At 45.8% G+C, this 27,759-nt stretch overlaps 1 protein-coding gene across 2 annotated transcripts in view; it reads left to right on the plus strand.

The window, feature by feature from the left end:
* adkb (adenosine kinase b) overlaps window positions 1-27,759 on the plus strand; it is a 102,455-nt gene that overhangs the window by 22,434 nt on the left and 52,262 nt on the right. For both annotated transcript variants that reach the window (XM_076152287.1, XM_076152288.1), the window contains exons 5-6: window positions 22,020-22,192; window positions 24,603-24,711. In XM_076152287.1, the coding sequence (XP_076008402.1) occupies window positions 22,020-22,192; window positions 24,603-24,711 (282 nt within the window). The remainder of the gene's footprint in view (window positions 1-22,019; window positions 22,193-24,602; window positions 24,712-27,759) is intronic.

Below are 27,759 nucleotides of genomic sequence, written 5' to 3' on the forward strand. Positions count from 1 at the left end.
TTTATACTACGAGACTTGACTCGACGTTAATCAAGCGAGTTTAACCTATGAAGAAATCCAGTTCAGACCGTAATGATGTCATCATCCAGATAACACGTGGGAACTGAGATTGCATTTTAATGTAATGTGTAGAAGAGCCCAACCTGACCTCACTTGAAAGCCTTCCATCTTGTTCTCTGGGACCTGAAGGAGCTTTGACTTTGTTGTGTTTGTTCTTAATGGCATTGAGTGAGCGTATAGCACAGATCTCCGCGTGCAGCTGGGCTGAAACGAGCGCGCTAATGACGATTAAGACATGAACCCTGTTGAGCCTTTTGAGTTTCACACCTTCTGAAATCGAGCCTCACAAGTACACGCGCCTGTTGTTCAAGCAAAAGTTTCTTGTTTGCTGGTTAAGACGGGTTAATTGCGTCGCTGCAGTTAGCAGCCGGCGCTCTGAGCTGTTTTACGGCGCGCTCTCCTTCCCCCGGTGAGGTCACAGTCTATTAAGCATCTTGTGAGAGACGTCTGAAAGCAAATGGAATTCTTTAATATCCCCCCACCTCCGCTCCTCCTAGACATTCCAGGTGTGCAAGTGTGCACTCGAGGAGGGGGGGGGCTGTCCATGGCGTCGGCAGCGGAAGAAACAAACGCCTCATTCGCTTTGATGAGCAACGTGTTCATGCGTTGGACTTCAATGTCACCTGCCACCAGGCCGCTGTGGAGTCACAGCTCACATCTTGTGTTGCCATTTAGTCAATGATGAAGTGGGGAGATCTGTGTTGCTCCCCCCCAACACACACAGACACACACCCAGCATATAGATACACACTTGGTTTGAGCAGAGTGAGTATTGTGACTGTATGTCACAGCTAATACCAGTGTGCATTAGATCTCTTCAAGCCCTGTGATCACAGTGATAAAGGTTGACGGGGTGATTATGCAAGCCTTTGGCATCAGAGGGATTTGTTAACAGCTAATTCCACCTTGGTTCTTGTGTTTCCCTCTAATTCCTTTCCTCTTTTATGAAAATATTAGATTTTTGATTGAATTTTCCCCTCAGATGCTCCGGCGCTGTGTGGCTCCGGCAGAACGGCACAGATTTGTTGTATAGGTGACATATTAGCGTCCCTGTTGAAGTTAATTTGCCATCAAATTTGTGATTTAATTTAAGATGCCAAAGGGAAGACGTGGGGAGTAGATTGTAACTCATAAGTATGCATTGGAAAGAGTGTTGATTAACATTTAGAGCTCGAGAGAGAGATAGAGAGAGAGCAGGAGAGAGGGAGAGAGAGAGAGTCGCACTCCATGTGTATCATCTGGCCTCAGAGGCTGGCAGTGGAATTGAATGTGATATCTTGCATAACGTGTCCTTGCTTCAAGTCCTTGGTTCTAGGCTCAGAAAGAAATGATGTACCTTTTGGCTCTGGCTCTGGTAAACTCGCGCCCCGGGGCCGCAGGCTACTGAATGAAATCTGAAAAGGAGTTGTGAAACAGACAGAAGTCATCATAACAGGGCCGGCAGTCTGATGTCAAATTACAGACACAGGGCACTCGGTACGCCCGCCCGCCTGCCTGCCTGTCTGCCTGCCTGCCTGCCTGCCTGCCCAACGGTACTCTGCAGAGAATTGGTTTGGTGTAAAGACAACACAAAGCTGTATGTGTGTGTGTGTGTGTGTGATGGTGTCAGAGCCATTCACACTGCAAACAATGTCTCATTAAATCAACTACAGGTGGGATTTCTCTGTCGACACAGGTCAAGTAGCTGATGAACGAAAGGATGATTGTGCATTTTTTTACACAAACTGTTCTCCATTTCCTCGTGCCTATGGTAACATGCGCCCCTCTCTCATATTTCCCCGCAGCGTGTCTGTGGTTGGTAGTATTTATTTGGCACATTCTCAGCGTGTTCCTCCTCCTGTGGTTGAAGTGTCGCATAGCAACTGAGGAAAAACAACTTTAAATATTTTGGTTAAAAAGGTTTGAGAGAAAATAAAGAACAGCCGGCAATTAATGTTCATTTCTCCCAAGTTCATAAGTTTAAGGGGCTCTAGTATTGTGCCAAATAATAAAAGAAGCACCAAATTAGGCTTTATATTGGCTCGGAAAAATGATAGTCTGCAGCTCGATCGTCCATCTCTTTGTGCCAGTTCACCTCCGGCTCATATTATAAGGATATCTATAACCGTTTTGTTTATGGAATAATTGCTGGCAGCGATGTGCAGCCGGCTAATTCGCAGATGTTTTTTGAAACAAACCTCGCAGTAGTTTTTTGCAGAGTGCAGTTTGCTTTGGGGTTTTTTTTTCCAGCCCCGGCTGAGTGTCGGTGACAGGATGGAAAATGTGTAGGTGAGTGCAAATTTGAAGTGATGTGCCTCAGGAAAGCGGATGGGGATGGAGGGATGGGGGCGAGCGAGCGTGCGTGTGGAGAGAGAGAGAGAGAAGGCTGGATGACGCACAGCAGGTGACAGACAGACACTAATAGTAATGGCTCTTATCAGTGCTTCGCTCGCTCCCTCTTTTCACATGGGCTCTGACATCCTCCTCCTACTCCACCCCCTCCATCTAGCGGAGGAGGAGGAGGGGGGGGGAGGAGGGGTGGGGGTGTCGGGAGCTCGCTGGGTTGTGCAGCCCGCTCAGACGGAAAGAGCCTGCCAAACACCGGTCCCCTCACATATAAATTGCATCATTAACATCGCCTAGATTATTCCAAGCTCTCCCACCGGGTTTATGGCAGCACTGGCTCAACTTAACTATTTGACTCACTGAAGACATCGGGCTTTCTTAAGTGAAGCCGCGCTCAGATGTGCGGTGAGATGCAGCCGCTCTATTCTCTCCCAAGATTTTAAAACAAATCCACTCGGCTCCTAAGGAAATCTGTCAATTCTCTTTCACTCTGTCAGGCTTATTATATCGTCTAATGTGCTTTATTTTCTCCCTGTCGCCTTGTCAAAACTCAATGTTGTGTATTGTCAGGCACAAAGGAAGACTGGCTGCTGTAGAACCTAAAGGATGGGGTCGAATGTTGTGTTTGTTATTGGTGAGAAACACCATTAAAAGAGCGAACAGGTATCGCCTGCAGTCAAAGTTTCTTGTAGCATAAATCTCTGACACAGTGCATTAAATGGCATATTTATTTATTGCTTTTATCACAACCATTGTAGCTTTTCAGCAGTCTACAAAATGCTTTAAATCCACGTTTAGGATCAGATAAAGGCGTCTCCTGGTGCTGGAAACACCTAGAGTAAAGATTATAGCCTAAATTAGCATTACAAACTCAAATACTTTCCAGAGATGGGAGATCCAGTTGTAGACTTATTTCACAATACCCCATATAGCTATTTTCATTTTTTAAGGAGGAATGGATCACTTGTAAAGCTACTTGATGTTTTTTACTGTTTGAACAATAACATAGCTCTTCTCTGTTAGTTTTGGTCTTTTCCTAATCGGTTGGTTGATGTAATAATCATTTAACACTTAACACTGCTTGACCACATTAATTGTCCTTTTCTAAATTGCAATTACATAAGACGGCCCATGATCCATTGCACCTTAGAGGGAGGTGCTTAAGCCCAATTGACATCTGCAGTCGAGCCGGTTGGAGCCTCCTCCTCCTCCTGCTCAGATCGGTCGGCAATTAACTCTGTAATTACAAGCCAAGGTCGGGGTTAAGCTACTGAGTTAAAGGTCGGCGCGGCAAACATTTTAACACCATCCTCTTTTACTCTATTACCCGTTTCGCAGAGCTACAAGGTTTTACCTCATGGAGAGAGAATACATTACACGACGCCCCGTGGCAATTACTCCTCAATGAATATCCTCATGGTATATCGTCCTTATGATTAATCTGGAATCCCCCTCTGCCCCCTCTGTCCAACCGCAGGCCCCCGGCTCTGCTTACCGTGCAAGTTTCATTTTCACCTGAACAAATGGCTCCTTTAGACAAAAAAAGTGCCAACCTTTTACTTTTCTACTGGCTGCAACAAGAGAAAGGGAGAGGGAGAGCGTAACCTCCTGCAGTAATAACAGATATCCCAACAAGGGGAGAAGAAGGGGTGGGGTCAGAGTGGTTGGGGAGTTTTTTAGGGGGGGGTCGCTTCATAGTGTTGAATAAAGGAACATTTATTTTTGTGCTTCGGCCTGTAACAGCCTCAGGAAACAGCTCAGGCACTTGATCGGGAGCAAATCCTATTAACTTACAGTGCTCTCACTCAGGGTAATGGGCTCCACCTTGAGACTTGGGAGAGCACTGGGTTTTTTTTTTTTTCTTCCTTCTGACACAGGCGATACTGGCGTCTGGAGGGGCTTTGGCGTTAGGTTGTCTACCGCTCGGCAAAGACTAATCAAGTCAAACAATCCGCCCGGGCTGAAGCAACACGGGGAGCGAGGATGTTGATATCCGGCGAGCTTCATTCAACAGGCCCCTTCACACGTTCCTAACCCAATACCAAAGGATCAGTGCACGGGATCAGTTCAAGATCAGGTTATTCGAGCCCCTGAGAATTGTAAAGCGATCCCCGAGCAGCTTTTGCTTTCTCAGGAGTGATCAGAGCTGTCGGTTCTGTTATAAACTGCAAGGGCCCGGCAGAAGGGAACTCCTGGGGTCTCCATTTATTTCTGCCCGGGCCAAGGAAGGAAGGAAGGACTGTGTTGTCTGCAAACGTGTCTGTATTGTATGAGGAGAGACGATAAAGAAAATGAGAAAGAGAAACTCAATTTACGGCGTGTGGGTGACCGCTATCCCAAAACCGACTCATAGAAAACTTCAATCTCTTTTAGTGAAAACATGAACCTCTAGTTTATTATTTTAAGTCTGGGAATCTTGATTTTTCAGAAACGGCTGTAGTTAGTTTAGAGCTGCCGTATTCTGTAATTAGCCCACCGCCAGAACCTCGGGAGAAATGCGAGCACTCCATCAAAGCATAACTACTTCAATTAAGAGACTGCACCGGATTGAAATCACCTTTGTGGGTGGCAACATGCCTCTCCTCCGTTAGAAAAGCAGCAAATAGCTTGTTTCTTCACACACATCCCACTTGTTTTAAAGGGGTTGGCACCTTTTTTCCGATGCCTCTGAAGTCTCACGTAAAGGCTCAGCCGACGCTCCGTGTCCTAAACGTGACCGCGTTCAATGCAGTGTGACTCCGCTCCTGATGGATCGCCTCAGTCTGGACTCACTCATAAATTCATGTTCAATGGCATGTTCCTCTCCTGTCACCGCTACCCCATGTGTCTGCTGTCATCCAGCTGTCTCATGTCTGCAGAGTTACAGTGTGCACCTGTCAAATACAATTTATGGCGAGCAATTTGTTGTGTACCATGGGAGTAACAATTTTTTTCGAGAAGTTTTTTTTTTTTCTCAGTGTATTTCCTTCCCCAGTACCCGACGTGCCGATGTCTCCGGCCAAGGGTTTGCATAGCAGAGAGTATCTGGCCTGAGATGAGCTGTTGGATAAGATAACAGGAAATGAACACGCAGCAATTAGACGCTTGTTTCTGTTATTGCGGGGCTGTTGTGCGCCGAGCTTTGTTTATTATCGCCCCTAAGAGAGAGGGAAGCGTTACAAAATGACAGCCTCTCATGTCGAACAAGTCAGGCTGATTCAGTGAATATTGAGGAGGTTCCCACCACATGTTTCTCCTGCATGTTAAGGGAGCGGCGTTAACCTTGTTTTGATTTGCATCTCCTTAGCAATTAAGATAATACGTCGTAATTAGAATTCTAATGTAGCGCTGCGAGATTTTTGATAATTATACAGAATTCTCTGCGGTGATTTTCCCTTTGCCTCTGCTCGTCTTCACAGATGAATTCATGGCTGATTAGATCACCGCTCTAATCAGATTGGAGCTACATTGTAAGAGATCTTCCCATGTGCTTCTGTCAGACTGAGTCAGTCTTAACAGGGAAACAGTCAACCTGACAGCATATTAACTAGGCGGTTAGTCCATGCCGGTTACTGAGGGCTTTAGGTTCTTGTGCTGTTGGACTGGGATCACCGTCATCATCATCATCATCATCTGTTTATCCAGAATAGCCTCACTCATATTCAATCCCCTCTACAAGATAAATCTCACCAAGATTGCAGCATTTAACATTTTTCTGGAGGCAATGACACAACAACAATAACAATAACGATACAATAACTGAAACTTCTTTAGCTTATACGTTAATTAATTTACTAATAACAGTGATTGATTGGTCTTTGTTCACTGAAAACTCTGGTGATGCCATCAGTATTTGGCTTTTAGTAAATAACTTGTGAGTTTCTTCTCTCTCTTCTCCAGACTTGTTTCGGTTATTAAGGCTGCAACTTTTCACACATTCAGGCTAAAGCAAATCTCACAAAGACTCTCTGTTGTTGTTTTTGTGAAGTTGTTTCATCCCCTCGTTGTCGGGAGAGTTGTGAAAATATTCATTGATGTCAGAGCTCGGATGGCGTTTGCAAAGACAGCTGGACACTTCTGACCCTGAGGTTTATCTTAAACAGAATAAGGAGAGTGTTTCTCTGCTTTCCCCTGATGTAGATGAATGAATTGATCATTAGAATGTACAGATCTTAGTCATTGCTTCTCTATGAAGGTCAAAAGTGTTGACACCAGAATCCCCTGCTCAGGTTTCTGCATCCCACAACACATCCATGGACTCGTTGTGCGTTCTGCATGTTTCTGCAGCGTACCTGACCCTGATTCATTAGCTATGGTTGTGTGAGTGTTCTGTTGTCTCCCTGTGTTTTCATAACAGTGTTGTTCCCTAGCGTCTTGCTTTTTCTTCAGCACGCAAAAAGCAACCAATATTCCCCTTTGCCTCTTCACTATAACGAGACAAACCAGTCAATATTGGCAGGCAAATATTTTCCTTGTCCCAAGTCGCCACAGTATCAATACTTGCCGATAACAACAGGGGCCAGGGTAAACGAACAGAGATCTGCAAGGGAGAAAAATAAACCTGAGACCCCTTTGTGGTGGGAAATTGGCCACCACAAAGGAATTAATGACGGATCCTTCCAGCATAATTGTCTAATTATGCCGGGCAGATGGGGCACTGCTTTAACTAGGACACATTGTGCTACCTCTCCAGACTCTCCACAACAAAAGGCGAACCAGTGTGACAGCCTCTTCAGCAGCGAGAGTGGGAGGGAGAGTGAAAGAAAGAAAATAAAGAGGAGAGGAGGGAGGAAAAAAAAAAACTGGGTCTGTCACCCAGCCATTCCTTCACTTGATATGTTACCACAGAAACAAATGTATGGTGTAAACACTGCGTGGATCACAGCTCCTGGGAGGTGAATCACTGCGGTGTAATGAGGTTGGTTTACATGCTGCTTCTCAGCTTCCCACCCAGGCTAACTCAATACTTAAACCTCTAATTAAAGAGAATCGGCCACTCGATAATTGATCACATCGGTTGCCTCGGCATACGCCGTCACTGTGAGGCTTCACACCGTTGTTTATTAGAGCTGTCTGCCTCCTTTGTCTCCTGGGGAGGAAGAGGGAAGGGAAATGTTACAGGAGAGGAGGAGGAGGAGGAGGGGGGGGAGGCAGGGATGAAGAGAAGAGAAGGTAAACATGTAGAGAAATTAAATCTCTGCTCAGTGCAGTAGCAGCGGAAGGAGAAGTAGCTCGCATATCAATTTTTAGTTTCACAGGGGATCAGGTGACATCGGAGCTCTGCAGGGTCACGCTGCAGCGTTACTTAGTGCACCACAACATTATTAAAAGGGCATCAAGTCCTAATCTATGGCCTGTATTGACCTCTGTCTCTGACCAGGAGAAATGGCAACAACACATCTCCGTAGTGTTCGTGTGTGTGTGTGTGTATTGATGCCTGTAACTGATACGGAGTGGTATGTATTCAAGCAGGACAGGGTTTAGAAATCTGAAAAATCTGCCACCTGGTGATGAGCATTGATATGATGTACATTCACACAGGCCACTAGCTTTATTACATCCATGCAGTGCAACAATCAATCACACACAACAGCTCATTCCTGCAATACACCTGATCTTTAGATGTGTATCATGTGTTTGAGGTGGTACAATGTTGGAAAAGCCTGTAAGTGGATCAGAATATTAGAAATACTGCCATCTACTTAAACACCAAGAACAAAATGAGTCAGTAAATGGCTTAAATAAATACATATATACAATAAAAAAGGAACTGATTGTTTATTTTCCTACCCTATGGGAACATATTCCCCATATTTCAGGCAAGGATGCAATTTGAAATCCTCTAGGTGCAAAGAAACCACATTGATCCCCCCTCTACTCTCCCTGAAGACAGGCTATTTTAGGTACTGTCTCTTGAAGACCCCACCCTCCCCCCACCCCCTCTCCCGAAAAAGCCAAAGCTCTGCTCTGATTGGCCGGCTGCGTCTTGACATAAGCTGGCAACAACCACACATTGTGAAAACACAGATGCCGGCCAAACACTGGCTCACTAGCCTCACACTCCATGGGTGTGTCTAAGCAGGTGCGTAGGTGGGTAAAAGTCATTTGTTACCTTTGATGTCATCTCTATATATATATTACAGATGGAAAGAACCAATCAGAATGGAAGATTTCTGTGGCTCTCATTAACCAAGGGTTTGTTTTGACACTTTGGCAGTGTTCAACACAAACTGATATGTATAGAAGGCTTAGTGACCCCTAATGTAAAGTGTGTTTTAGCCCTTGTTTGTCACTCCTTTGCATTTGTATCTATTGGTATTGTTATTGACGCGTGCTGTGTTGAGGTCTACCAGAACAATTGCGTATGAAAGCAGGCAGTGACAGGACCCACACTATTGAGTATCTCAGGACCCTCTGACTTATGGATTCCCTCTGACTCCTGTAGCGTGAGGTAATTGCTGAGTCTGGAAATTGATTTATGGAAAGCAAATGTATCTTCGAGGCAAAGAGCTGGGAGAGGAAGAGGATGTGGGTAGGGGACGGCACACGGGGACGGTTAAGATGAGGAATAGGTGTTGCAAAGGGAACATAACATAGTAGCATCTGTGCTAAATGGGGCTGGAGTAAATCCACCTGCCGAGCAGACAGAGCCGTTTTTATACACACACACACACACTCCTGAGCAGGTGTGGTGGAGTGGAGGAAGATGTATGACTCCAGTCAGTTTGTGGAGCTAATTTTTTCAGATTTTTGCTTTTTGGTCCCATGTTTGCTTGGCCGTATTTCTTCATAGGGATACAGTTGTCATAGATACAGCAGCACAGCACCAGTCTGGCTTTTTGTGTCTGGGAAACAGGGATAAGGGAAATTCATTTTATAAAACAAATGCATAACATAAAGAAAGCAAACAGTAAATAAAGAATACTAAATGATTAAAACACTTTAGAAAATAATTAATTATAAAGCCTGTGAGATTGAGCTCAGAACTACGCGTACTATAAAATATTTCCATCAAAAATTACCATTAAATATTTTCCATGATGTTGTGGCCATTATTACTTTAAAACTCTTCTAGGAAAGAAAATGTAACAAAACTACATAAAGGCAAATTGCCATCATTACGTCTTATTGATCAAATTACTTTCTGAGTGTAGTCACCATTATTAGATCTGTTTCATTTGTATTTGTGGTTTTTCAGCAGCCTGACCCCGACCTCAGGCTAATAATTACAGTTTTTCTAGTCTCAGTGTTTCTGTACGGAATGATCTGATCAGTCTGTCATTGGTGCGTTGGCAAGCGACCCGTTTGGCACCTCACCAACAAGAAACATATTATTACAAAGTGGGTGTAACTTCCTCATGCCAATCACAAAGTGCTGCTTTGGCATTTCTGAATTCCTGCGGCTGGCAGCTGTTAGCCATTTTTCTCTGACAATTTCTGAAAGGAACCTGGTGGGGATTTCCCATCATTGGCAATTATACAAAAATCTCCTCGCACACACACATCCAGGCCCTGTGACTTTATGATACATATTATAAAGAAGACTCTTAAGTGCGCCTCGCTATCCGTCTTCCATATATTTTTCTGGATGTCTGTAGGCAGATCGGTGACCTACTGTACTGTTTCCCTCTGCTGACGGAAGCTATAGCACAGTCGGCTCATGCCTTTGACTTCAAGATGAAGTCTTATTCATCCCGGAGGAGATAGTTACGCCGAATGATCCATAGACACACGGCAGAAAAAAGGGGCACCAAAGAAGAAAACATACAAATGAAAATGTACAGTATGCAAGGCAACGCTATCATGAAGTTTGCCATAGAATAAGCTGCATTCAAAAGCCAAAAGTAGCAATTTATAACTTGGCTGCATCATTCAAATAAGTTGTGATGACAGTAATAATAATCCTCATCATAATTGCCAAACATTGGTTTAGAATTGACCGCAAACATGACATTTACATCTAAAGTCAATAATAACCAGAGATGCCTGGGATCTGTGCCGCACCATGTTTCTGTATTTATGTAAAATATTCCTCCTTGCATCCTGAATTCAGCATTTCTAGGCGTTGTTATGGCGTGGAAAATAATCTTCCTCCACACTTTCAGACAAGAGTTTTCAAAAGTATCCAGACGACTGCGAATGTTGCCTCACACTCTCCTCCACTTGTTGCGTAGTCTTGCGTAGTCACATACAGTACCTGTCGTCAACACAGAGGAGTTCACATCATTGTAGCCAAAATACAAAAGTAGTTTATGGTATTGTATTAATTCTCCTACAACCAAATGCCGTCTTTAATGGCAGGTAGTTATGTCATGTGTTATATTATACCACTATTGTATGACAAGTACTATACAGAGACTAAAGAGTCACTAATTATGCTTTATTAATTCTCCTTTACACCACTCCACTCATTCAATCTAGTAGTGCAAAGAATGTTACCTTGACTACAATAATAATTCATAGAGCACTCGCATGAAGCTCCCAAGACAACAAACAAACGAGTATAAATCAATATTCCCTGTTAATATTGTCCACAGTCTAAGAGTCTCACAGCTGCACAGGTTTCCAAAGTTTCAACCATGGAGAACACACACTCATTTACAAACTCAAGTGAAGTTTATTCAACTAGTTTCCTTTTGCACTTTAGTTTTTTGGTTTAAAGGGTGTGAGAGAGAGTGAGACGCACACAGTACTTCCCCTGGCACCCAGTCTGATATCTGCACTGTGTTATTGTACCGGTGACCTTGGTTCCTCTCTAAAAGCCTTCTGTCAGTACAGATTCTTATAGGCACCCAGCCCTGTAGTTTTGGCTGCAAACTCCTTGGAATCGGCTCAGCCAAAGCCAACAGGGGCAACAGAGAGGTGCAGGTGCCATACAGAAATTGGTTTGCTTTTTACTTAACAAGTAAAAAGCCGTCTTCACCCAGAATACCTCTCTTTAAACAGCCCGGCCGAGCAGAATCGCCTCCCTGTGCGCCATTTTGAGGTTTTGGTTTCACAGGGGATTAAAATGTCTGTTTACACTGCGTGAGACAAATATATGAATTGGATTCGGATGCGAGATTGTATATATTTGGGCTATGAAGACTCCTCAGACAGAGATACGTGGCTTCTCCAGCAAATATCCCAATGTGGGAAAAGACTTTGGGTGAAACAGCCTTGGCCCAAGTTCATGTTTTAAAGATTATTACGAGACCGTCATTCGGAAGAGAAAATAGACTGAATGAGATCGAATTCAGCTTTTTGGCAGAAGGGGGAAGTCTTGTTGGCATGCAGAACAATATCTAAATAGAATTCAAATTTTTCACTGGATTTGACTGGAAGAGCATTGTCCTCCTTTCTGGCTCGGCAGCAGAGCTGTCTAGAAATGTGAAAGATGCAGCCGCAGAGTTTCGGCTTATTAACATTATTGGCGCTCTGGGTGTTATATCTGGCAGGGAGAATCCATTTTGAGAGATGTTTCGCTATAACGTCTGTATGTAAAGAGCGTCTGCCATAGGCTTCAGCTCTCTCTTCACCTGTAAAACGTTAAATAGGTCAGTAATATTTCCCTTTTTCCTTTCTTCAGGGTTTGTAAAACACACAGGATACAGAACCAAATCATTAGCATGGACGGAATCCAGAGGCTTAATGGTAACCAGGCAGACTGGAGTGACATTGTTATTACAACGGTCCACGGGAAAGTGAAGGGGAGGCGAAAATTTTATATTTGATTTATTGTAGAGTTTGAATTTATGTTTCCAGCCTCTCGATAGGAACGAAAAGTGATCTTTGCCCGGGCGTCTCGCAAGAGAGGGGCCCCGAGCATCTGGTCGTGGAAACATCTCCGAATCAAAAGGAGTTCCTCTCTCTCTCTCTCTCTCTCTCTCTCTCTCCTTTCTTTCGCGCTGCTTAACCACCAAGAATTTACACCTGTAGGGGATATAACGTTTCTATGTCTGTTGGAACGGATTCAAGTGCGAGCCTTGAGAAATCAAATGAGGGCAGCCAGAGAAAAAGGAAGCCGGAGCAACAGGTCAGCAGGATCGGTGTGTGTTGTAGAGGCGTGTACCGACTGAGCAGCCTTTACATTCTCTGCTCTCCTAATACCATGCCAAACTAGTACTAAATCATTGTTTACCTTGGTTTATTATGTATTAAACGGCGGCATCTGTTCAGTATGGCAAGCCGGGTGTCATAGATATATATACTGTATATCCAAAACATTTATTTGTGAGCTTAAATGACGTTATTTATTACAACTTTTCTCTGGAATAGCACATTGACGAGAGCAGAAACATGCTGTGCCTCCCTTTCGCTCTCTCTCTCCCTCTTTCCCTCTCTCTCCATCTCCTGAGTGCACCATTGAATCGTCGAAACATTGAATCCTCGTGTTATTATCTGCTTGAAGTGATGATAGCAATCCCCCATTCTTTACGGTTTGGTAATAACCCCCTTATTTATCATACGGACGCAAAGCATTATTTATCACTGGCAGCATTCATGGGGATTAATGATGCATAACTCTGTCGGAGTTGTCTGGCGTGCAGCACCAGCCGAAGGAATCTGGAAGGTTATCGGAGCTATAAATCCCAAGTTTCTCACTGTTGTTTGTGTCATGATGCACTGCAGCAGCCAGTAGTTACGACTGTTCCAGCTCTCTCTCTCCCTCTCTCTCCCCCTCTCTCTCTCTCTCTCTGCCTCTGTAAGCCGTCAGGAAAAATAACACGACTTGTTCAAGCTGCCGGTTGATAAGGTGGAATTTGATAGAACAACCTCAAAGTTCAAAGCGAGAAACCGTTCTTTAAATCTTCCCCTTATTACGTCGGCGGTGTGTGTGTGTTTGCTTCCAGCTGGCTGATGTGCGTTAGATAAGGAGGTACAGCGGCACACTAGACCCCCCCCCCCCCCTCCACCTCGCCACCGCCACCGCCATTCCCTGGCAATGAGAGCATTAGCACAGTCTGTTCAGTCTTGCATTTTAACTGTTTTGTCAATTGCAGTCATCCAATTCTGTTATGTCTAGAGAGTGGAAATTAAATTAGGTGTGCAGACTGTTACACAAGTTCAATCTATACACACACACCCAATAGCGGCGGCGGCGGTATTTCTTTCATCACGGCTTATTTTCTGGGTTTAATTTGTTGAATAAATTGCTCCTTCCACTTGGCAAAGCAGGAGAAAGCCACACATGCATTGTCCATGATCCGGGGCGGAGAGGGAGATTCAGTCTATTAGTGCAATGATAGGGCCTTTACTGCGGCGAGCCCGGCTGATTGAATGGCATCCTCCTCAAGGTCAGGCGGGGAGCTAACAGCTATTTTTCTGCTTACCTGTGCAGCCAGCCAGCCACAGAATCTGCACACACACAAGCTGCCTTCACACCAAGCAGGGCTTTAGTAAGCGGAGAAGCTCAATCGCTGATATTTTCAACTTGTAACGCGAAGAAAAAACCTCTTTGCCTGCAGAAAAGGACGCCAAGGCATGAGTAATATGATAAGTGGGATCTTGCTGCACTGTGTGAACACATTAGGAATGTTGTTTTCCATCTTTTGCCAAGGGCCAAATCGCATCCGCCCATTGTGTCCCCCTATCAAAGTAAAGCAGCATATTAAATGTGAATCAGGCCACAGCCGATGTGCCGACGGGGTCTGAGGTCAAACTGGGAGGACAATTGTTTTGTCTGCTCGTTTCCGAAGAATGTCAAATCGTCTGCTTTTGTCAGCCTCGTTTTTTCCTGGACGTCCGGCTCGAATGATACAGCGTGAGCAGAGTGTTTGGCCGTCTTTGCTTTAAGCTGCGGTGTAGATGTGGAAATGTAGGAATGTTGGTGATCCAGCGTCAACAATGACCACACAGGGAGATGAGGATGATGTCTGGACTGAATATTTAGTGTCTTTGCTGCCACCGCCACTAAGATCAAAGCAATGTAGTGGGGAGTTTGGAGAGGGAGGGTGGGCAAAACTGATTCACCTGAGCAGCAGCCCCTCAGTGGGGCGAGGACACAGCTGCACCCCCCTCCGCCCCCCCTCAGCTGCTGGAGCCCACATAGTACAGATAGGATTATAGGCTTTAGCTGGAAAGGTCCCTCGTCATCCGTCTGCCTGAACCCCTCACAAACACACAAACACCCCTTTATGACACTTAATAACACCCGCCATACTGCATCTACACACAGAACACACACACACTATAGATCAGAGCATGTGCGTTTGTAGCCACTATTGTCTCTGTAGAATACAACAACAACAACAAATAGTGAAAGAGAGAAAAGAATATTCAGCAATAGGAATGTTGGAAAATGTACAGTAGGACAAAATACTCGAGTTGAACCAGTCGTCGAAAGATTCTTCTTATTAAATTCAGGCTTGGTCTCTGGCATTAGTTACCATGGCTACAGATCCATCTTTGTGAGAGATGGAAAACCAAAGTTAACCCCAAAGTTTGCCAGATAACACACACAGACACACAGACACACACGCAACGCCCTGCTTTGGGAGACGAGGCCCCTGCTGTCTGGGACTCCTAGCCCACATGAATCGGAGGTGGAAACGTTTTCTCATCTTCGTCCCCCCCTCCTCCTCCCTCCTTCCTCCTCCTCCTTGATAGGTATCACTGAAAGCCCCGGCATTGTGAATCCGCTCCCCCCCTGTTTTGAATCGGAGCTCAGCCCCTCATGCCTGCCAGGTAAAACCGTCTGCTTCTATTGTTGCGATGGGGGAGTTTGGCTATGACTGACTGAAACAACATCACCTTGTTTATCCTGTAAATAATTCACCCCTCATGGGCAAAAAAAGAGAAACAAAATCAAGGTTGTGTGTTTAACAAGGGTGGTGAGGAATGAAAAAGAGCCAAGGAGGAAAAAAAAAATCCACTGTTTCCTTTTTAGATAAACTTGGTGCCTGGAGACGGCGACACATCCCTTATTTCTATGCAGTGTGAAGATGCTGCAGAGAGATGTGTTGGGAGGAGGTGTGTGTATGTGTGTGTATGTGTGTGTATGTGTTTGGGGGGGAGGGGGGCGGGGGTTATTCTGTGTGCTCACTGAACTTCCCCTTTGATAGCTCTCTGAAGAGGGTGCCGAGATACTGCCAGGGACATTCTTGTCGTGTTTAACATCAAACCCTATGGAGTGTGTCAGCGCGTCATCTAGTTTGATGCTTATCGCCCAGTGGTCTGTTCCTGCGAGCTGTCACCTTCCTCCCTGCCCGCCCCGTCGGTGACACACGTGTATGCGGACACACAAGCTGTCGAGCGTTGGGGGTTTTTGGTGTTTGTGTTGTCTAGCATCACTCCCGTGGGGTAGTGTACCACTCACTATCGGATCCAGACTGTTTATTTCCCACTCACTTCTCTGTAGCATCCAATCAGTTTCGGATTTTCTGCCAGGGTTTTATTATAGCTTATAACATGAACACGTGACCATCAGGCACTTCATGTTGTCTTTCAGCAAGGGGCTACCTAGAAGCACTCTGAATTGGCTCCCAATCTAAGAACGTCCTTTTATTCTTTTGAAAGGAAGAGTAGTATCCAAACAAAATGTCTTTTTTAAGGCATTACCATCATTGTGGCATAACACAGTTCTATACCGGGTTCTATAGGGGTCCGTTCAAAGGCTTAACGGCCCGAGCAAGTGAACACCAACTTCTGATACTTGTCGGTTACCTAGTTCAGACCTAAATGACCTGAAAACTGTCACGTTTTGTGTGGAGTATTACTTTAAAGCTGGTACAACTCGTGTACGTTATTGCCTCATCAGGGTACATGGAAGTTGTCGAGCAACTACTTTGCCACACATAAGCATTGAAACATTTGGCACCTTTCCCCACTCTGCAGGTGTCCTCGAGGTTTTTGAAGATTCTGGAATTGATTCCCATCAGCTCCTGTACGATGAATACTCTCCCCTTTTGATTGTTGATTGCGCGGAGCAGAATACAGTTGAACGGTCTGAAAGGAAACAACTAGAAAGAAAAAAAGAAAGCTTATCCATGCCTTTGACTGATTATCAGCTCATTATGGTGTTGATCATTCACAGCTCTTCCACTCCCCCCCCCCCCCCCCCCCCCCCCCCCCCCCCCCCCCCCCCCCCCCCCCTCAATTCTTTAAGCTATGTGACCGAGTCGCGGCACACCGCCACGCGCCACGCGGTGGTAAGTGGAGTTAAAACAACCTTGCTCACCCTGGCCAGTCTCCACATATCGCTCCACTCCAGGTCCCCGCACCACTTATCAACCCGCCCAAGGAAAAAAAATTTGAGAAAACAACAACAGCGACAACAACATATGCAACCCAGACGAGAGCAAGCGCCCCGGCACCCCAACATGGCTAACTGTGCATGAAATTGAACTGATAGGAGTTATTGACCAGAAGGCCTAGGCCCCTAAGAGGACTGTGAGAAGGAAGAGGAGGAGGGAGGAGGAGGAGGGGGGGGAGGGTTGTGTGTTACCTGATTGAGTGAAAAATCCTCGGCTGGTTGCTTTGATGCTTGGCACTTTACAGGAAAGAGTGATTTAATGGAAGCTGCCAGACCTCATCAATGTCAGTGCTCTTGGCGAGGGCCCTTTGCACTGCAGTGCTTTATATGAAAGTGCTCGGCGTGACAGGTGCTGATAGACAGATGTTTGCTAGTTGTTTTATCTGCATAGTAAAGGAAAACACAGATATTCACCGGTTCACCTTTTGTCTCTGATGACAGGAGGTAAAATCAGAGATTACACGGCAATTTTTTTTCCGTCTGTAATGGGAGTCTCTCACGCTTTCATCCTTCCCATCAGTTCTCATAAAAGTCACAGGCATAATTGAAGAACTTGCCGTAATACTGATAAGTGTCAGCTGAAATGTGAAGTACAGGTCAGGGTTTACTGTTGTGTTATCTGTGATGTCCCTGCTGAGTAAAACCTGGAGCTCCCTGCCTTGAAAATGCCTTCTTCAGGCTTTACGTTGCAAAGTTTCCCAGATTCTTTTTGGAACAACCTGCTCTCCTCTTGTGTTGAACTTAGATGTAGTAAATAATAGTCATGTAAAGAGCTTCAGTTTCAGTTTAAAAGTGTTCAAATTCCACAAATCCAGTGACATCTATCAATTAAATGGTGTAAAAATAATCAATAGATCAAGTAAGGTCATTGGGACCAGAGCACTTTCTACCTGAATCATCTTCTGTGTCTTCTTTAGGAGGAACAACTTTAGTGTGAGGTGGGGGAAGTACGCTGGTGTGAATTGATCAGAACAGATGAGTGTTTCCGTGCAGTGCAGTGAGTGCAGCAACCACAGCCCTGTCTATTTTAGAAGCCTCTATAAATAGCCCTATTGAATTTTTTTAGGGTTGATAAGCCTCTAATTAATGGGATGGTCATTAGGCACGGACATGTTCTTCTCAGGAGGACCCTGAGGAGGACCAGGATGGAGACTTTGCTGTCCTGTGGTTTAAGGATGAACGACAGTGAGCAGGAAACCGTGGACGTACTGACAGAGTGACAGTCGGCCTCCTCTGAGGTACAGAAGGTTCCGCTTTGTTGTCGAACTGCAGGATCACACATACACACACACACACCATCTATTGACTCCCCGCAAAGCCCACTGTGCAGCGTCTTCAGTGCGTCTGGCTTGCATTGGAATTGCATCATTAATAGCGTAGAGATGATTCTCTGTAACGCTGGGAGAATACATTGACCCCTGAGGGAGACTAGAAACAAGCCAATGTTTCTACAGGAGGAATATCTAACTAGAAGTCCCATTACCGCTTCATCAATATACAGCAGCGAGCCAGGGCGGAAGAGGCGGCACTGCAAACATGTTCACGCCAAGGAAGAAGGGAAAAAAAAAATAACTTTGCCTTCTATTAAAACCACTTTAGAATCAAACTAAAATCTATATTATTATACTTATTGTACACAGGTGTGTGTGTGCGTGTGCGTGCGTGTGTGTGTGATAAGACACACCCATCAGTCAGGAACTACCCTGAAATCCTCACTTTGATCGGTCCTGGTCACGTCATCATTACCCTCCTACACCCGACAATCAGGATACATTCAGTGTGCACAGTGATGGTGCAACAAGGCTGGCCAATGTTTCTTGCAGATTAAAGCACTGGAAAGGTTTCATAATAGACTCTTAATGAAAGTAAAGCACTCAGATATGCAAAAGTCCCTGTCGTCTCCTTTAAAAGCTTGTTTGTTTGCTTTGTTGTTGATTTGACCCAGTTTAGTTTCACTTTAGGGCCAGACAGGATATTAAACAATCGTCCATCCACTTTTTCTGACTTTTGCTATTCCACCCAAACTGAAAAACACTGAATCACTTACCGAGACTAATTAAGCCCAGTTTTCTTGAAACAAGTCTAATAATCAAGCTCATATTGTTGCTCGGAAAGAACATTTTTCCAAAGATGAAGAAAAATAAGGAGCCAGTCATCTTTAAAAACGCTCTCTTGAGACTTTCTTCGAGATCCTGCTTCTTTTGCAGTGCGGGAGAGTAGAGAGCAACAAAAGAAGAGGGGAGTGTAATCGCTTATGGTGCTAATGGCAGCCTGAGCGCTCCAGTCCCAAACACCGAGCCACCTCGTCTCATCTGGGCTGTGTAATTGCCCCCTCCTGGAAGCTGCCACGCGAAGCGGCTGCTTCTCTGTAGTGAAGAGTGGCAGCTGCTGGGTGTTGAGGAGAAGGCTGGGGTCAGCTCCCCAAGTGGGGGCTCCTTGCAACCATGAGATGTCATAATTAATAGCTATCCGGGGGCCCCTGGAGCCGGTGATAGGTGGGTAAGGGGGGTGTGTGGAATGGAGGGGAGAGATTATTTGGCTAAATGGAAGCCAAATAGAATGAGACGCCAGACTTACCCACCACTTAACATAATGTATACTTATCGCTCTTTGCCTTTAGCTAGTCGGCTCTTGTGCCATCCTTTTCAGGGATATTCTCCTCTTTTTTTTTGCTGTGGGTATTAGATTCCTCCCCTACATCTAACCCATATCTGTAGAAATGTTGCTGTGGTGTATCATGGGAACTATTTTCATCTTTGGGGACCAGCATCCTCCCTAGTTAAGTAAATATACATGAGCTGTGGAGGATACAAGCTCCCAGCACCTTCAGGAAAATCTGTTATTTCAGCTTCTCTTTATAGCCTCTCTCTCTCTCTCTCTCTCTCTCTCTCTCTCTCTTTCTCTCGCTCTCCCGCTCTCTGTAACATGCCGCCTGGGGGCAAATCTCTCTATGTCTCATCTGCTGCTTAATTTCACTGGAGCGGCCCTCAGTAATGAAGCGCCTTGATGTACATTTGCCAATTTCTGCCTCTACCACTGTGGTATAATTGGGATGTGACTAAGCATGAATACCCGGCACGGGGTTGGTTGACCTCCCCGCGACCCTGCGGATAGCACTTTTGTCATAATGGAGGTATTATCTCATATAATCTAGGAATTTCAGAAGGATTTTTTTTTGTACGGTGCCCCGAAATGAATTGGATCTCACTCCTAACCCCAAAAAAAGGCAGATTGAAAAGCAGATAGATTTTTATACAGGCTCATAATAAGACATCTATTGCTGCTTTGTGTTTATCGTTTTATTCACTGAGCTTCTGGCAAAAACGGGGGAAAGGTAGAGAGGAATCCACAGCAACAACACTCTGCCTGTGTGTGTATTGATAGTATTGGCTGACTAAGCAATAGTGACACTATAGATTATCACCGACTAATTGATAAAAGATAACATTACAAGAGGAAAATGCAAAGAACACAAGTGGGCAGAAACACAAAATTTGAGTTGCATTTTGGAAGCAAGACAGCAACTCTTATTCTGTTTGGCAACTTTATTCTCCCCAGCGCCTTCGATTTGTTCTCTTACTTGGGAATTTGTAGGGGAGTTTTTGAATTTCTTCTTCTTGTCTCTCTTACTGCAAGTAAAAAAACAAACTCTGAGTCTCGGACTATACTGCCTACAGATACAAACATTGATGATTAATGATCCAAATAATCAGTCGATTGATTGCATTTCAGGATAATTGATTGGGACAGCCCTGTCTAATTTCATCCAACAGAATAGCCCTGCAATAAATTCTGTCTGTCAATAAAATACGAGTCCATAAACCAATTTTGGAGAAAGTGATTTAGTTATGCATATATGTAAACTGTAAAGTACTAATATAGACACTAGCCTAAAAAACTGTCAGGATTTTGTGTGTCTGTGTGTGTGTGTGTTTCAGCCTTTTCCCTGCGTGGGTGCACTGTGTACTCATGTACATGTTAGTGTGTATGTGTGTCTGTTAATGACCCTGTAAAATGACAAGCTGAGCTGGCTGTGAGAGTACAGCTGACGGTCAGAGAGAGAGAGAGAGAGAGAAAGAGAGAGATAGATGGGGAGAGACAGGGAGAGGAGGGGGGCAGGGTGCTGTGTTGGGCGGTGGTTGGTTGCACTGTGATTCACCACCGTGCGGAGGGACCGGGGGGCCCCTGAGTGGCCCCTCTCTATTCCCACCTGAGAGGCCTGCAAATGGAGGGGCCGCGCTGTCATTATTTACAGCCCGCAGCTCCTAACCTTGGATTCGGAGCTCATCATGGCTAAAGGAAAATCAGATTGGACTTGACGTGTACCCGAGCCAGTGACCTTGATAAGTGTGAGGTGCCTGCAGCAAGAGGTTGGGGAAGAAGCGCTCGCTCCTGTCAGCTTTCACTGTGAATTTGTGTGTACATCCGTATGTGTTTGTGTGTTTGTGTACTTCCTGTCAGGTGGGGGTGGGTGAGATGTGTTAGGTAGGCAGGCGCTCTCGTGGTCACACAGCAGTCGTATGTGGTGGCATTGTCGTTATTGTTCATTTTGTTTCTGCCTTGTAAAGCCACAAACCCTTCCTGATCAGCCATCTTTTGTAAACGGCAGCCTCAACCCCGCAAACACACATCAGCCTCGCTTAAAATAATGAATTTCTTCCACTTTTATTTCCATTTGATTTGAGTTTTTCCATCTGAACCAGTTACCTGGAGAGTTGGGGGGATGTAAGTGTGGAGAGCATCTGAGGATGGGTGATGAAAATGCATTTCTCTTCCCCTACCGAGACGCTATTTGGTTGTGTGAAATGATTAATTTCACACGTATACAGGTCATCCCTGAAAGCAGCAACATCTCATTCACAAGGGGCCCCCGTCAGCAACAAAACAGGAGGCTGCAATAAAAACCAGCAAACAGCAGCACGTAGCGCACGTCGATAAATCTTTGGAGGTTAAACCTGAGTGCTGTAGAATTTGAGTAGCCCCTCTCATCAGCTCAGGTAAAAGTCACGGAGTACATCGGGACTGTCAAAGCCAGGAATCCTCCATCCAGCAGTCGGGCAGAGGGGGGGGGGAGGGAGAGAGAGAACAAGTCTATGTCTGTATCGGTGGGATGGGAGCTTTGAATGATGGGGTTTGTGTAAATAAGGAGATGAGACTGTTTTTAGCACAGAGGGAGGAAGGAGAGCTTAGCAGAGAATAGTGCCTCTGTGCCGAGTGGAATTGGTCTTCCCGGGTTGTTTATGACAGCTCGCAGCCCTCGTATATCACATGGAGTGTGTTTGCTGTGAAGCTACACAGTTTGTGTGCCATCTGCCTTGGCTGAACTTGACCCTTCAAACAGACTTATATTTTGTAAACTGAGCCTAGTGTAACTGCTGTTTTATTTTCCGCTCCTTTTCTTTTTCTCGTTTCTTTTCTTTAGTGGATGATCCAGGAACCCCACAAGGTGGCGACCTTCTTCGGATGCATCGGTACGGACGGTTTCGGGGAGATCCTGAAGAAGAAAGCCGAAGAAGCTCACATCGACGCCCACTACTACGAACAGAACGAGGAGCCGACCGGCACCTGTGCAGCCTGCATCACTGGAGACAATAGGTTAGCCATTTAACAATAGAGTAATAAAGTGGGCGGGGCTACAGGTTCCCAGGTGTAATTTAAAGGTTTGAAGACATTTCTGTGGTGTAATGTCGATATCTTTGTTCTTTTGTATGAACACAACACGTCATCATACCCGGCTGAATCAATTCTACATTGATCCATAATCTAAACAATCCTGTACTCAAAATAGTAAGTAAGTGAAGATTTTGTCAGTAGCACTGGGTCGGTGCTCAGTAATGCCTGTAGGTGGCAGCACAGGCCAATCCCTAACCCTCACAAAGTATTTGAGGCTGCGCAGTCTTTCAAATCGCGACGTAGCGGTCACAAAAAGCCCAGTTAGCAGCCAGGCTTTGAAGATGAGTCGCACTGTATGTAAAGTATGCAAAAATATGATAAAATACCTCAACTAGATGATCAAAACATGGCGGTGCTATGAAATGATGTAGTAGCACATGTTGTGATTTCTCCTCTGATGTTTATCATATTGTAATATTAGTTATCCCTACCTTTCAGTCTCTCTTGACCCAAATATGACCCTTTAATGTGATTTAACAGAATTATTTCGGTTGGTTTCAACATCCTCATGCAGTTGACTCCTTGGGGCTTGAAGTCATAACAGGGAGTCATAGCTCACACATCAAAAGGAAAGAACAGCTTGAGTGTGTTTTTCCAGGCCCCCACTAAGTCTCCGCCGCCCCAGTGGGTTATCATCCATCTATAGGATGACACTAGCAATGTGTTAGAGATGGCTGGGGCTATCCCAGGTCTCACCTGTCAGCCTTCTGGGTTGAAAAAGAGGCTTTAGCGTCTCTGGCGACTCACGCCAGCATCATCATCAGCACGTCTGAGACAGCAGAGGTCAAAGTCTGCACAACCCCCCTGCTTCTCCACCACTCCCCCACACCTAACAGAGAAATATCACTAACACTGAGAGCTCCAGTTCATGATAGACCAGGTGTGGATCAATAACCTCCTTCTCTAAACACTCCCCTCCTCCGCAGCCCCTTTATCCACAGCTACACAGTTGTCAGTCAGTCAACGGCTGGACCCTGACCGCCCCCGGGAGCCGGCCTTAGTGGACTTGTTTGATGTGGGCTCTGACACCTGAAAAGGTCAGGTGCCGTGCTCCGGGAGAGGAGCTCTGTAATATTTCTTACAGGTGTTTAACAGACGGCTCAGGAGGCCAGAGGAAAGGTCGCCGCCAGGGCCAGATCGGAAGGGTGATGGCTTTGAAGGATCGGGTGTGCCAGTGTGTCACAGCCCCCAGGCTTTGATTAGTGCAAGTCCTCCCTGCTCAGACCTGACCACACTGAAGACACAGTGTCTTTATAAAAGGACAAATAGGGATTCAGATAAAAATGACACAAAAACCGGAAATCAGCAAATCTTTGGCAGACGAAGTTAATCATCAACTGGCATAAGATGTTAAGATGTTAAAACTACTGTTAAGAAATTAATTGGTCAATATTTCCTGGTTCTTTCTTTCAAATGTGAAGGTTTGTTGTTTAATCTTGCCTTCCCAGTTCCTAGTTTCAGCCCCAGTAGTGTATTATTATTAGATTTTTCCTTGTGTAATACGACCTGGCTGGTATAAGAAGGATTATTAGGTGTAGCTGTTATTTGGCCGCTCTGGTTTATTGCTCTGAAGTCTATTGGACTTCTGGGGTAATGGCGGTCATTGTGGCTGTCACGGTTGTTCTGACCTCCCAGTCCATTACCGGGCCTCTGGTCAAGCACAATCCCAGCCCTGCTGTCAAATCACCTCTACCGCCATCATGCACATACTCGCCGTTTCCTTGATACTAACCGTGGCGAACAGCTATTCCCAGTCGGCGCTGCGAGAGAACGGACCCCGTTCCCTGTTAGCGGCACCCTCCCCGTCATATGGCCGCCTAACTGTTTCCCCCTAAGTAGCGATGATGGTTGCACTCATTTTGATGGCCGCTCATAAAGAGACGGCACGTGAGGGCTGCCTAATGAGCTATGTTAAGGTAATGCCACCTGCTTCACTTTCCAGTTTTGCTCCACTTGCTACACTTGAATCAAGTGATCAGCCGGTAATGCATTTCTGTTGTTGTTGCACTTTGGTCATAATAATAGACCACTTTAACTTTTTGAGGACGTGCGATAATGCAGATAATTTGAGGTTGCTTAGTAATAATGGCCTTGGCGATCCCATTAATCTCTTCTCTGTCACTGTTTGAGCAATCAGAATGTTAAAATAAAGGCAAGACAGGCAAATGACTAAATCTCACCTTGGTCCAGACTTTATCCTCCTCTTTATATTGCGAAAGAACAAAAGAGAGTCTGGGGCAGTTTGGAGTATTTTTTTTTAGGGGATGTTTTTGAGACAAAATTAAGATGGATGATAAACGTGGCGGAAGATTTATGGGCTCTGTCTCGGCAGGTCCCTGGTTGCTAACCTGGCAGCGGCAAACTGCTACAAAAAGGAAAAACACCTGGACTTGGACGGCAACTGGGAGCTAGTGGAGAAAGCCAAGGTCTATTATATTGCGGTAAGTGAGATCCTCTACATTCAAATGACTGTGTGTGTGTGTGTGTGTGTGTGTGTGTGTGTGTGTGTGTCCCCCCCCCAACTCCATTGCCAAGAAGAGGACAAAATGTTAAGAGGCTTTATTCAAGGAAATGCCTCAGCGCGCCCTCTCGCATTGTCGATACATCCATTCATCCTTTGTGGAGGGGAATGAGCTATGTTACCTATTGAGACAATACGGCACCGTTCTCTCCGTTTTCCCTTTGCCTTTTGTGTGTGTGTGTGTGTGTGTGAAGCTGTAGCACAGTGTGAAATTGTTCTACATGTAACGCATTCATTCAGTTCTTTTAACGCGGAGAGACGAGCCAACAGGTGCGGGGAAAGTGTGAAAATTGATTATACAAGTTCATACGGCTTTACCCCATTCTCTCCCCCCCGCCCCGTTGCAAACTAAACACGCAGAGATGGAGGACGGCAGATGTGGGCTTAGATATTCCCTCTCATACACACTTACAAGTCGTGCCTTACCCCTAAACGCTTACCGTACGCCGCCCCCGGTGAGGTAATGTGTTCTCTTACAGCTTCTGGAGAACCATGGCCAGATCGGATCACGTTTCACTCCCTGGGATTACGTTTAATTCCCGCGGATCGGCCTTTCCCCTCTGATCTCATGTCAGGATGATAGCCCTGAAATCACGCCGCATTCCACGTCTTTAAACAGTTCATTATCGACATAAATCACTGTCATAGCCGCCGCCGTCGACGCCGATCGCCAGCCAAACTCCAGCCAAACTCCACAATACTCCATCTCCCCGTCGTTCGCGAGCCCTCTTAACTTGAGAGCAGTGTAGTGCAATCATGACAGAGGTTCATAATTTGCTGGCCCGTCAAAGAAACAAACAGCAAAAAAAAAAAAAGGCCTCAGTGCTCGTGCCAGAAAAGCAGATCAGTCCTGTCCTCTGGAGTTTGTGTGGTCTCATTTCTTTTTAGTCTCTGCTTCACATTAGCAAACACGGCACATCCTCTGCAAATTGGCAGTTGGGTTTTGCCCACATCCGACGGTCTTATGAGCAGGGAAAAGCTTCCGTGGGATCAGGGGGGGCGGCGGTGGGATAGAAGGGCCACAATTGGGGAGTTTGTCAGTGCTCTGAATCTCAACGCAGTGGCTCAGCGTCCCTCCTGGGCCTCTTTGTCAAAACAGGGGGATCATTCGCTTTATTAGAGTCCCATTCGCACTTCTAAAGTACTTAGCCAGATACACTGCCAGAGCTATACCCACTTAAATACTGTGTGGCGTGTCTAGACCGCCGTTCACTAAGGCCTCCTCTCTCCATTAACCTTGTCGAGAGCACTCACATGTATTCACCCAATTTACGCCCAGATTGTAGATTTTCCTCGCTGTCTCCCTCGCTGAACCAGCAAACCCTCTGTGCTCCGTATTAATGTGCTTTGTTGATTTTCACTCAAACAACTGTTGGGGTTGTACGTGCGGTCTTGTACTCTTCCTAACCTGTAAATTAAATTACCCGAGCGTGTGTACGCCTTTGTGTGTGTGTGTACGTATAGCATGTTGTTTGCATGTGCGTCAGTGTGTGCACGTGTGTGTTAAAGAGGTGATTGATGATTCCTGGCAGAGGCTCTCAAGGTGCCTGCTAGTATGTGGTGTGATTGGATGAAAACAGAATTATTAGAGGGCTGTAGCAGCCAGTCTGGCTCATCCAGCAGCAGAGGCAGCAGCAGCAGCAGCAGCAGGGCTGGTGGCAGACGCAGAGCAGGGAGGCAGCGCTGCCATTTCTCACAAAGAGAGAGAATGTTGAACTCCTGCCAAATGTTTGGTGGCAGGCTGTTGCTAGGAAATCTAGGTCCTTAGGCAAATCATTGCACAAAGACCAATAACAAAGGCGTGAGGGGGAAGAAGCAATGGCTAAACGCATGGAATCCACTGGATGTGTCTCTTTTTTCTGTGTGTGTGTGTGTGTATTGAATACCAGCGCCACTGCATTGATGTTTACTGTTATTCCTCCCCGAGATGGTACACATCAGAAATGGTGGGTGATGTATTGTGTGAGGAGGAGATGAGTGTCTCTAATTGGTGGTGGCCCAGTTAGCCTCTTCTCCCTCCCACCCTGCCCCCACCCCAAAACCCTCTGTGGACACCCCCCCAGCCCCCCTCCTCCCTTTTCTCTCTTTTTCCTCCTCACTCTCTCAGACACAGTGCTAAGCACACACACACATACACACACATTCTGCAGCATACCACCGGCTTGTTTTTCTTACCACTGAGCGGTTTGCCCTGTAATTTGATCTCCACCGTTTTGATGCATCCTCCATGATGCCACTTTGAATTAACCTATCGCTCTACAGCTCTCCTTAGTCCAGCCCTAATAAAATGGCCTCTCATAATAACTGAAGCTATTTAGCCATTCAGGAAAAGAAGCTTCGGGTCCTGGTCACGCATTGGAAGCAAAGTATAGGCTAATAGACGTGGAGAAGAGGAAGACGTGCAAGACAATTGACTGTGAAGAAGCCATGTAATGACCCCGGGGTAGACTGTAGGTAGGAGACACACTCACTGGCCTCCACCAGCTCACCTCGTACACCAAACACACCCAGAGAGAGACCAGCTGCGGCGCTGTGAGGTCACAGACCCCCTCACAGCAAGGAAAGCTGTTCATTTATGTCCTTATAATCCTCACCAGCCTGTAAGTGGGGAGCCCAGCCCAGGGAGGACCGCAAGCCCACCTTTTTATCAAGCGGCGTCGCAAACATCAAGCCGCAACGCCTCACACCGTTAACACTGGCACATTGCACGTAGCATTAATTGGCAGTTGTATTCTTGTCCTCACTGCAGGGGGAAAGCCGGGTTCAGCTTCAGTCACCATAGCATAATATGCAAGGGAAGAAGACGATGTGGAGGGCAAAAAAAGCGCAATACTTGCACCGCAAGCAGCACGTCAGCCTGCTACACCCCAGAGTGGCACACACACGTGCACACAGACAGACAGACAGACAGACAGACAGACAGACACAGTTACTCCACCCCACCAGCCTCTGCAATTTGCAGCCAAAA

This window comes from Genypterus blacodes, unplaced genomic scaffold, assembly GCF_046128005.1.
Source record: "Genypterus blacodes isolate CSIRO-AG114 ecotype Tasmania unplaced genomic scaffold, CSIRO-AGI_Gbla_v1 ptg000055l_1, whole genome shotgun sequence".
Lineage (NCBI taxonomy): Eukaryota > Metazoa > Chordata > Actinopteri > Ophidiiformes > Ophidiidae > Genypterus > Genypterus blacodes.